Source organism: Nuphar pumila, chromosome 3 (genome assembly GCF_984573655.1).
Source record: "Nuphar pumila chromosome 3, dmNupPumi1.hap1.1, whole genome shotgun sequence".
In the NCBI taxonomy this organism is placed as follows: domain Eukaryota; kingdom Viridiplantae; phylum Streptophyta; class Magnoliopsida; order Nymphaeales; family Nymphaeaceae; genus Nuphar; species Nuphar pumila.
Window position 1 is genome coordinate 10,311,620 of NC_143251.1, and position 11,401 is coordinate 10,323,020.

The following is an 11,401-nucleotide window of genomic DNA, read 5'->3' on the forward strand; positions in this document are numbered from 1 at the left end:
AGATGTCGGTAACAATAAAGGCTCTGTTTGGAAGCTGGTAGCTGGAACGGGAGTTGGATTAGATAGCGGTTGCTTGTGAGAATGTTACCGAAAGGGTGGTTTATGAGAAAGACTTCACATTATACAGTGTCGACCTGCTTGACAGCCATCTATCTTGGCATTTCTCGAGATGGGATGGATGGCCATCAGCAGTTAAGCTGAATGCTAAGCAGGCAGCACCACTGCATAAAAAATGACCTCTAACGAAAATGAGAAACAATGTGATGTTTTCTTTTTTATGCATCTCTCTCTCTCTCTCTCTCTCTCTCTCTCTCTCTCTCTCACACACACACACACACACACACACACACACAGATTAAAAAAAATGCATATGATATGCACTTGAACACGTGCTAACAGCCTAACGACCAGAGATAGAAACGGATAAGATGATTGAAATGTGGACTAAAGCTCAAAGAGCAAAGATGCATGTAAATAGAGATCGCTTCCACATAAAAAAACAAATGTAAGACGAACAAAATAATAGTCAGAATACCCATGGTAATAGCAGAATAGCCCTAGCTTCGGCTATTCCATAAAACATTAGTATCTACACTGGGGACCAATATATCCTGACATACAAGGCCGAATTTAATACGCTATACCATATCCAACATCCTTACTAAAAAATATTATTGTTACACTCTACAAACAGAAGCGAGAATTACTTGGATATATAGAGGGGAAAGCATAATAATCAGATCCTGCGCATTGAGCAATAATGATTGAATATGATGCAGGCGTTTAAACTAACCATATTGGTGCATGCCTGCATACTATCAAGCTGTATCATCTCCTCACATCAACTGCCTGCTTTAGTACACAGATGCCTTTGTTCTGATAAGTTTCTCTGAATGAAAATGAAAGATCGACCCCATGAGAAGCGGATTGCCCAAGTAGAAATTGTGGAAAACACTATACGGATTCATCTGATCACATTCTTATGTAGACATACTTGGAAGAAACTTCTTTTTCATGTCTCTGCATTCAAATGTGCTACTGTTTTCAACATGAATTGTTCGGCATCATCCTCACCTGCATGGCTTCTTTCCCAAAATTAAAGTGGTATAAAGGGCCCAAATTTCTATCACCTTAACATTTCACATGTTCTGTGCAACATACCTCTTGCGTCTGCTCTTTAAAGATGCTGATGCTGAAGGGTGGCTATGCCAGTTTCTCTTGCGCTGGTTTATAAACCAGTTGTTTATCTGCTTCAACTGTAGTCCAGTCTCCTGCACCAATCTTGCCTTCTCATCCTCCTGAAGCAAAGTTAAATTGGTACATGAGGCACTTTATTATTGACAGCTGTGAGAGAACAAAGGTCAAAACACTTAACAGTTGGATATGGCCACTTGGAATGCGACTGCCACCAATCCTTTAAGAGTGAGGTTGTGTCACCAGGAAGCTTTCCAGCTCGCCTCTTACGCAAGATCTCCCCTCTTACATCAGCTATCTTTTCTTTGTATCCCTGTGCACAATAAACCATGTAAACTAAACTTCACATACAGCACATAAACCCAAACACTTTAGTACAATCACTGGACACTTGCATAAACATTTTACCCCCCCCCCCCCTCCTTTTTTTTTGATGGGCAAGCAGCGGGATAACCCCCGCGGAATTCGAACATGAGATCCCTCACACCTTGGTTGTGATAGTATCTCATTTGACCCCTTTGGTTTAATATAGATAAGAAGCATACTGAAATTGTTGAATGGAAACTTTGTGACAACATGAAAAGCAGCATAGATGGTTAGTCATTCAACCTGCTTTAGTTCATGCTTTAGCTCTTGCCTAACACGCTCCATCAAGGACCTTTCAGTCTCAGTTGGGACAAGGGGGCCGAAGCCCATGCTATCTGGACCGTCCAAGCTTCCATCAAATAAGTTGGTGTCACTATCTGCCTGGTCGTCATCATCATCATCAGACATGGTTGCACCTGTGCCTTCACCCGGAGACACACCTGTTTCACACCAACATCTGTTAGGAACTTTTATCTTCCTGTGCACATACAAGCAATCAAGGTCGATTCTATTAAAACCAGTGCAGCAAACATAACACTAAAGTTGGTTCCATAGCATAACTCATGAAACAAATGGCAGTAACTTGGTAAGGCTGACATAGGTTGTAGCTAGAGCTTCGACTAGATACCGAAGAGGTGAACTCACAGCTAACTGATCATGAAGGTAACCCAAAACCATAATGACTTGCATGAATTCATCATATTCTAATAATTGGAGTATATGTCATGTAGCTTATTGAAATAGGGTTGATTCAATGCATGTATCCAGTTTCCTTCGGTAGAAAATGATGAGATAGCAGGAGCTGGGAATCCTTATCAAGAGGGAACGTGGAAAGCTATATGAAATTCAGAATTTTCATCGGTACGGGGTATTGGGGAGGTGTGCATGGCAGGTATCAAGAGCAAGAGATGTCTCAAGAGAGAAACACAAAAGAATAAAGATGGAAAAATGCCTCATTAGAAAGAATGAGAGAATACAACCCCTCTTAAGAGGAGACGTGCTCTTAGTTACACTACAAAACAAAACTTGTTGACTCTAAAACCAACTGTGATAAAAAGAGAAAGATACCCCTATAAATAAATATATGTACACAAATATGGGGTAGCACAAAAGAAATACGAAAAACTATATTACATTCCAACAGCAGGCAAGGGTGAAAATGGTCTGAAGCAACCAAATATCTTTCTAACTTCCCAATGAACCAGAAACATGTCCAAACTTGGAAGCTTGTAGTAAAAGCATTACTCTCGGTAATTTTGGAAGTCTAAAATGTAGGAACTTCAAAGGCAATAACATATTTCATGATTATCATGGTAACATGAAAGCTGGGCATTCCCTGCAGGCAGTGGCGTAGCTAGGATTCATGTGGGGGGGGGGGGGGGGGGGGGGGGGGGCAAACAAGGTTGTAGCAAAAAAAAAAAAAATTTGTGTGATAGTCGGGGGTTCGGGGGCAGTGGCCCCGAAATTTTTTTTTGAGATAAAATAAAAAATGGCTACAATTATTAATAAAAATCTATTTCATATGGACAAATCAAACTATTTGCTGCAGTCAGGGCTGGGCTAGGACTGGACTGGGCTAAAAAAATGGATAAAAATCTATTTCATATGGAATCAGGGCTGGGCTAGGACTGGGCTTTTAAAAAAAAAAAAAAATTTAACTGTTTCGGGAGGCAGGACTGGGCTACAGCCCAGTCCTGCCCCCACCCAGCTCCGCCTCTGCCTGCAGGCAATACCTTTGCCCGGGAAAGGTTGGTTAAGATTTATGAGTTTGTTGCATGTGATAAGCTACAGATTTGATAGCAGTTTGTTTTCTTCGCAAAAAATAAAATGTTATCAAAGATTCAAAACACAAAAGTGAAGGTAGTCTTGATGAGAGGTCATCCTAAACAAGTAAAAATGGAAAAACAATACATCGATCAATGAAATTGCTATTTTTTATGCAATCCCAGCATTTGTGCAAGCCATTTCAAATGTGCATATGCAGAGGTAATAGGTTATAGATGAGACTCTGTGCTGTTAAAGTACCGCTCACTCTTCTGTAGCCTGATGATCTCTTTCATCCAAATTATATCTTTACCTCGACAACACTTCTGCAAATTATCAAGTTCTTCTTTCAGGATTAGGACTGGTTTAGAAATTCCTTTGAACATGGCCGACCATGGTTAAAGCAGGCCAACTATATCAAGAGTTTGTTTTATCAGTTCAAGTGAACTTGAAAGATATCATGAAACATGGCACACTTGGGGCAACTTGTTTAGGTCAAGATTCAGGGTTCTCTAATCCTTATTAATAATTGTGATATGATTAGGCATTTTTTAAAGCCCATGAAGACGAGTTTATGGCCATTCAAACCTACTTATCATTGCAGGTTCACCATTGTCATGCTAACCATGAACAAGACACAAACCTCATCTGGTCAAACTGCCAGCATTAGGCATACATTGTAATGTTAATCATGTTGTATCTATAACTTAGAAGGTCAATCAATTCACTGATTTACATCTTACTCCCACTCCATGTAGTACTTAAGGTAGAAGTCTACCACACTGAAAATAAGATATCTAGAAGCAACAAATACTTTTCCCTGCTAACATTGCATAATGCAAAATAACTAGGTGAAGCACAGCCCAAAATGACTGTGATAATAGCTTAAATCAGAGAAAAAAGGAAAAAGAATAAGTTGCATAGAAGTGTGATATAACTGTCTATGTACAAAATAGAAAAGGTCACCTGTTAGGCTTTGCAAAGACTGTTCCAGCTCCCAACAAGCCATTACTGCTTCCATCGCATGAACACGAACATGTTGTTGAAGTTGCTCTTTGAATGTATAAAGCAACAAAACGTAATGTGACTGATCAGCAAGTAGAATATGGGGTTAGTATAGTGGAACAAATATAACTGACAGAGAATCCATAATTAAAGGGAGAAGCTTCTAAAAGGTCAGTGAATCTGCAGAAGTAGAAATTATATTGAAGAAGTAAAGCAGAAAAAAATTAAAGTGCGATAACTGTATATGTATTGTTACTTTGGGCATATTCGATCGTACCTATATCTGGTGTATCGTACGATACACCCCGATACAGGGTATATCTTACAATACACAATTAGTGCATTTTATGTGGCATTCAATTCATTTTTTTTTTAAATATATAAGAAGACTCCTTAAGGTAAGTTTGTGTTCACTTCTAAATAACTTGAGAGTGATTTAGGGCTTGATTTCTTGCAAGAAGAAGAAGTCTTCATTTTTGTTTGAACTTAAAAAAATTTGGTTATGCAAAATTTTTTAAGTATTGAGAAACACTTGGGGATTTTGTTTTTATTTATGTAAACATGCACTATTATGGATCTTATGACTTGTTGGCTTAGCATTGTTGTTTATTATTTCACAATTTACATTTTTCTTATGAAATATGCATGCCATTCATAGCAGCTCAATGATACATAAATGATTCATATGTAATTTTATGGTTGTATTCTGTGCAATTCATTATTGTTTCATGTGATATGATTTTTTTAGAATTTTTGCTATTTTTTCTGTGTTTTCTTGATTTTTTTTTTATTTTGTTTATTAAAAATTTATGATACGATACAATATGATACAGTGTTACTTTGGGCCCGAGCGATATGGGTAACGATACGATACTTGCAACCTTGGATAAAAGTGTGGCAATAAAATCAGATCAAGTATTAGGATTGACTTGATGGAGGAATCGGAAATCATTCCATAAGTCTTTATGGCACAACTCATGAAAGGACATAAAGTATTGAGGCATGTTTTCATGAAGGGCTTTGGTTGGCCATAGGATTTGACTCCAAATCCAGAAAAGCCCACCAGATAAATCTACAAATTTTAATCCTGAGAACTGGGTTCCTCCATAGGATTTGACTCCAAAACCAGAAAACACAAACTAAGATTTTAGGCTCATGCAGAAGGTGAAATCGGAGATCCAAAATCATGCAGCAGATTTTAGGCTCATGCAGAGAGGGTGCATGTCTGCATGTGTGTGTGTATTCAAACTTCAAAGAATCATGAGCAAATCATTTATTACAAAAATAAAAAAATGGACAAAATATGTAAAAATTAGTAAACAAGTAATAAAAAACTATATGCTCAATTGGCAACAAATTTGATTTATCACATTAATTTTGATTAAATACTATAGTTATCAATTAAAAACAAAATTAACATGATAAATTAAATTCAACTTAGTATTATGCATTCTCCCCCATGTGCTTAAGTCCTACAATTTCCAAACGTTTGGTATTCCAACAGCAACTTCCTGACCTCAAAGATTTTAGAAGACTAGAGTTATTCTGAGACAATTCTCGGACATGTAGACTTCAGTACAGTTTCGGAACACAGAATTTTTTTTTATTGGGATCCATGAATCTGAGGATTTTAGAAATAAATACTAAATTTGAGTCTTTCACTCAAAATTAACGATGTTTTGGGATTAAGCCTCTATATGTGTAGTTATTCATGGCCGCAATCAGGCTATCCAGAATGAGAATGTCTACTAGCAGGTAAAGTGTTCCCATAAGTTGACTTTATTGGACTATTTTCTTTGCATAATTGGATAACCATAACTTCTTCGCTATTAACACCGCATTATTGCATGACAGCCACAACTTCTTTTGTAATTTAGGAAGCAAACTTGTCTCCTTTGTTCCATGCAAAGGAATTCTTCCTCAATAATGTGGTTTGAGGAGTATTTTTCATCCCACAACCTATAACAAACTTTGGATGGCAGCCAACCAATCACAGTGTCTGCAAGCAGTTTATCACTTTGTGGTCTTGCACATAGGAAGCTAGATTGTGGTTCATGCAGGCGGTCTCTACGGTTCATGTGCCATTCTCATTGGGTAATCAGATGTCCAAAATATTTCTTCTCAAAATTATTTGCGATGTTCAGCAAACAATTGGTCTCTTTAGGATCTTGATTGTTGTTGGCAGTTGGCATATGTTGTGAGCGACTTTCACACTGAGCTAGAGAGCAGTAAACCATGTTTTAGATCCCTCATTTGGTCCTAAGACAAAGATAATATGCTCATTGACTTGCAAGATCTAGTGCAACTTCACAAGGTTGTCACAAAGTCATACCTTGCAAAGTAGCCAGGGGCATGAATAAGCATTGGAGATCATGTAATTTAGATGATGTAATGAGTGTTTTCCCTCATATAATGCACCACAAGTGTACTCCTAGCAGATTACTGCTGCTGCCTGAGAGCATATACTGCTTTGCATAAGACAACACTTGCAACTTTAATACCCAAAAAATGAATTCACTCTGACAACATTGTAATTTGAACTTTTGTCAGTAAGAATTGAAAAAATATATGGAAGCATGTTTCAAATGGTAAATCTCACATACTACTAAACATGCTCCAAACTAATTCACACCAGCTGATAGTCTAAATTAACAAAGAATCAAAGTTTTTTTTTTATTTATAACCCGAAGAAACTGCACCCGGCACGAAGAGCTGGTTGTGCTGGCTCAGCCTGCCATACCTACGGTCGTCATGCTGGCAGCGTAAAACTCCAAGGCTAGGACCCTTGCCCCCAGGGCCTACGCTACGTGTTGGCATGTTGGCTTGCACAGAGGCGCGATACCCATGGGAATTGAACCTTGACTGCTCGTCTAGCAGCCAAGGCCCCACTACGCCAACCCCCATTGGGGCCAAAGAATCAAAGTTTAAAGGGGATAATTGCCATGAAGAGCAAATTTTCACTACTAGCAAAATTTGTAACATCTGAAATAGAAATTTCCTGAAAAGCAAAACCAAGTATTGGCAAATGGAAGTTTGAGAAGGTAAAGGGTGAAGTTTGGAAAGAAAGTCTGGACTAGAACATTAAATGAGCTATGACATTTACATGCAAACACGATGTCCAAAACTGGCTGATATGGTTCAATATCAAGGGAAGGCTTCTCTCATTTATATAGGGGAAACCATGGTCCCCAGATTCAGGAATGAAGCTTCTGCAATTGTAACTTGAACTTGCTGCGGTTCTGACCAGTATCACTATCAGGTTCATACTCTTCTTATACGTTGCAAACAGAGGAAGATGTCAATATGCTATTCATTCTGCAGTAAATACTCTACCTTTAACCGACCTGATGCACATCCTTCTTTACATGCTAAGCTCATTAACCTTCAAGTTTTAAATGGAAACAGCCTAGATATGCATGCCTATAGATAACATAAGTTCACACATTCTCCTCTGCAACCATGGTTTGTAATCAGCTCGGCTTTCATCTTCTCTACAATAAAACGGCTATACGACCATCAATCCAGCCAGCATTTCCTCAACATAAAACCACACGGCCCTTTATGTGTTAATAAAAAGAAACGCCTCTTTACCAAAGTCGTCCAATGGCGGAAATTCCCGAATAAGCACCATAATTCATCAGAAACCTACCAAACATCGCCTTCGACCAATTCATCCCTACCTCCAACCCCCACTTTTCCACTCTCTCCAAACTAATCTAAAACCTCACAGAAGCGAATCATAGAAAAGAGAACCCCAATTCTGCAGAAAACAACGACCACCATCAACGCCAAATCCCCAGAAACCATCAGAAACACAAAACTGAATCGCAAACCGGAAATCAATAGGACACCCACCAAAAGAACCCATCCACAAATGGAAAATAGTGGAAACCACATCACCCAATTGGCACATAAAGACATCCTAATAGTTACCCGCCTATTACATGGGAATGGGAATTAAAAGCACTAGAGAAGCAAAACAAGGAACACCACCTTCATCTAATTGACACAAAACGACATCATAATCTATTATATGGAAATCAAAAGAACTAGAGAAGCAAAACAGGAAAGACCACCATGAAAATTATCCCATACCAAATTGAGAGGAACACACAAAAGTAACAGAAACAGAGCAGAGGAACAACGGATCGTAGTAATAATAGTAAGAAAAAGAAGAAGAAGGAGGCGGTGGTACCGACCATGAACTGGTCGAGCTCTTTAGCATCGGCAGGCAGGAGCTGGTAGCCGAGCACCGAGTACTTGGCGACGACCTGCTGCGACTGTGAGAGCTGGGCGTCGATCCTGGGCAGCTGGTCAACGGGGGTGGCGATCCTCAGGCAGGCGATGTGCGCCGAGAGCAGCTGGTCATACAAGGGGTGCGCGAAGATCTCCGCCTTGTACCGCGCGCTCTGCCACCCGTCCCCACCAGGCTGCCCCTTCTCTCCCTGCTGCGACCCGCTGTCGACGAGCTCCCCGCTGGTGGCCGCCTGGTTGGCGTTGTTCGCGTCGCTGGAGCCGGCGGCTATCGCAGAGTCACTCGACACAGGCACCTCATCAGCAGCACCATCACGCGGGAGCCACTGCAAGGAGGCGCCGGAATTGGGTTGGTCGGGGGCGGTCTGAAGGTGAAGGAAGCCGCTGCAACAGGCGCAGCTGGAACCCGGCGCGCACCCGCACCACTTCCTCCCGCCCTGCTGCTGCTGCTGCTGCTCAGCGTCGATGAAATGAGCCTGCTGGCGCGGGATGGCGCTGCTGAGCCAAGTGGCCTGCTGCTGCTGCTGCTGCTGCTGGAACGCCATTTCGCTGCCGGTGTCGGTGTCACTGTCAAGCGCCTCTTTTCCTTTGGACCTCTTTTTCACCTGGAATCCTCCTCTCCTCTTCTCATGGTCGTCGCCTTAGAAAGCAGGATGATGAAGAAGAAAGAAGAAGGGAAAGAAGACGAAGGGCAATCATTCGTCATCAATCTTAGTTCGTGTGGAACACGTCGTAAGGATAAAAACAGGAAGAGAGGAAATTTAAAAAAAAAAAAAAAAAACCCACGTCGAGAGATGAGAGGTGAGAGATGAAACGAGAAACCGCTTACCGGAAGAGGGAACAGAGTAGGGGGACCACTCTACTCTATGTTGAAAAGTGAAGCCCGTCATCATCATCTTTCTCTTTTTTTTTTTTCTTGTTTTTGGTGTGCTATGATTTGAGTATTTTACTATTTAGTGATTTTTCAGGGCGTCTGGGAATTTCTACTTCGATCGTCATGGAGAGTTGTGAAAGCTGAGCCCGCTGCTGCAGCAGGCTGATCCAGGGGCGCCTGTTTACGAGGGAGGTGGACTGGATGGTGCTGGGCGCGGAAGGCTCGGTTGGCGTGGTGCCGCCGTGGGACCCGCAGACGTCCGTACGGACGAAAAAATCGGAAAGAAATCGGCGAGGGCATCGGGGGACACGCGGCGAACGAATGGCCTCCCGAGACGGGACCCGCACACGAGCACGCTTAGGCGATTCGTCCAAATCGCCTAATCGAGACGATACACGTTTCCCAGAGTGGGGCCTGCTAGTGTCTTTGTCCGTTTCTCGAGTGGGGCCAATGCTGCCGAATCAGAAGGTGGCAGATGGTCCCACAGAAGAGAGAGAGAGAGAGAGAGAGGAAAAGAGATGGAGTGGTCCCCCATGGAGTACGGATCCACGTAGTCGTCCCCAGTGCTGACGTGGTGAGCGAGTCTGTCTAGAAAGATCCGCTGCCGTAAGAAGCACCGGCGCGTACCGGTCGGATGGGGGTGAGGAGATGACGAAAATACCCCTCCCACCTCGCGTCTTTTTCGTCGTTGCAGGAGAGCATTTTGGTAAAATTGGCCCACTGGGTTCCTTACGAGAAACGGGTCCCGACCTAGATGCATGGACCCGGATCTGGTCTGGGGAAACGTTCAGTTTTCGATGCGGTTCCAGACCACAAGATCGACAAATTATACAACAAAATGTACGACCCGGTTTCTGCACTCATTATTCCGGTTCCACTTGGACCCACTAGGATCATCTTTCACGTGCCGAATCGGTTCTTGGTTTTTCTAAGAGCCTAAGCTTCAACTAAAAGAAAGTTTTATTAAGAAATACAAAAAACGATCGTTCGGCTGGAAGTAGCTGGCGGTGAAACGTGGCACCAGAGATGACGAAGAAATACATGATTGTCTGGATCCGGGAAGTATCCGCCAGGCGTGGGCCCACAGACGTGGACTTTTGCCTCTAGCCAATCAGAATTCAACGTCTCTCACGAATAAGCAAAGGCACCGTGGGACCCACCATTTTAATAAAGGGAAAGGAAAAGGCGGAGGTTGGAAAAGAAATCAACAATGGGTTTCTTGGGGCCTAGCGACTCGACCGAATCGTATCGGTCTTGTTTTTCCCGATTCGTTCCGAATCGCAAAGGAAAGGCTCTCCCAGTTCATCTATGTCGTTTTCCCGGATATTGTCATTCTTAACCTTGTTTGGTTGATGGTCTGATTTTGTAGAAAATTCTTCTTCTTTTTTTTACTTTTCGGGGGATTGATAGGAATTAGCTCAGGAGCCCAAGAACCGGTGATTAGTTTTTTTTTTTCGACAGAGAAATCTGGTGTTAGGCAGACCCCTTACCAGTTATACAACTATAGAATTGGGACTGGAACTTGCAACATCTCAATAACAAGGTGACGTGCACTAACTGCTCCTGCCAGATAAGCGGAGCCCCCATTGGTATGAACAGGTGATTAGTTGATAATTTCCTAATTATGCCCACTAACTAAGCGCTGCAATCAATCGAATTATTGAAGAAAAACATTGATTACCACCAATTGGTTTAAAGTCCACGAGTTGGGTTTTCACTAAAATTATGGTAATCCATGGTTCTTAGTTCATGTAACTAGTGTTTGGTAATAACCCACAAGGCTCCACACACCTGGCTAGATGGGTTGTCTCAAGCCTTTCAAGTTGAAGGAGGTTGAGAGTTCGATACCCATTGGTGAGCTGGGGAAGAGAGGACATCAACTCAAGGCCACATGACACCTCTCAGCCTGTACCAGAATGTTCAAACTATAGTGGCGGTTTCTGT

General features: G+C 41.8%; 2 protein-coding genes across 5 annotated transcripts in view; one reads left to right on the forward strand and one right to left on the reverse strand.

Moving 5' to 3' along the window:
- The window catches only part of LOC149841919 (ubiquitin-conjugating enzyme E2-23 kDa-like), a 46,956-nt gene extending 37,108 nt beyond the window's left edge, over positions 1–9,848 (forward strand). Inside the window, exon 4 of the mRNA XM_089998781.1 lies at positions 9,552–9,848. Coding sequence (XP_089854907.1) covers positions 9,552–9,623 — 72 coding nt within the window. The 3' untranslated portion in view covers positions 9,624–9,848. The remainder of the gene's footprint in view (positions 1–9,551) is intronic.
- On the reverse strand, positions 526–9,317 carry LOC149841921 (homeobox protein knotted-1-like 2). 4 transcript variants are annotated; one of them, XM_089998775.1, is made up of 7 exons: positions 8,529–9,315; positions 4,291–4,411; positions 1,804–2,000; positions 1,376–1,507; positions 1,162–1,298; positions 995–1,082; positions 526–889 (listed from the first exon to the last, which is right to left on the reverse strand). In XM_089998775.1, the coding sequence occupies exons 1-6, from the start codon at positions 9,126–9,128 to the stop codon at positions 1,013–1,015; spliced, it is 1,257 nt and encodes a 418-aa protein (XP_089854901.1). In that variant the 5' UTR covers positions 9,129–9,315; the 3' UTR covers positions 526–889; positions 995–1,012. The 4 variants fall into 4 exon arrangements, with proteins under 4 accessions (XP_089854901.1, XP_089854900.1, XP_089854902.1 ...); XM_089998773.1 differs by having other exon boundaries at positions 753–889; positions 995–1,085; XM_089998774.1 differs by having other exon boundaries at positions 526–1,082; positions 8,529–9,317.
- Positions 9,849–11,401: the final 1,553 nt, after the last annotated feature.

Bases quoted from the DNA above. Each gene is read 5' to 3' on its own strand.
- LOC149841921 (XM_089998773.1), bottom strand. From the start codon at position 9,128: ATGGCGTTCCAGCAGCAGCAGCAGCAGCAGCAGGCCACTTGGCTCAGC. The intron at 2,001-4,290 runs GTGACCTTTTCT...GGTGTGAAACAG, and splicing joins GTCTTTGCAAAGCCTAACAG to GTGTGTCTCCGGGTGAAGGC. The intron at 1,086-1,161 runs GTATGTTGCACA...ATTTTGGGAAAG, and splicing joins TTAAAGAGCAGACGCAAGAG to AAGCCATGCAGGTGAGGATG.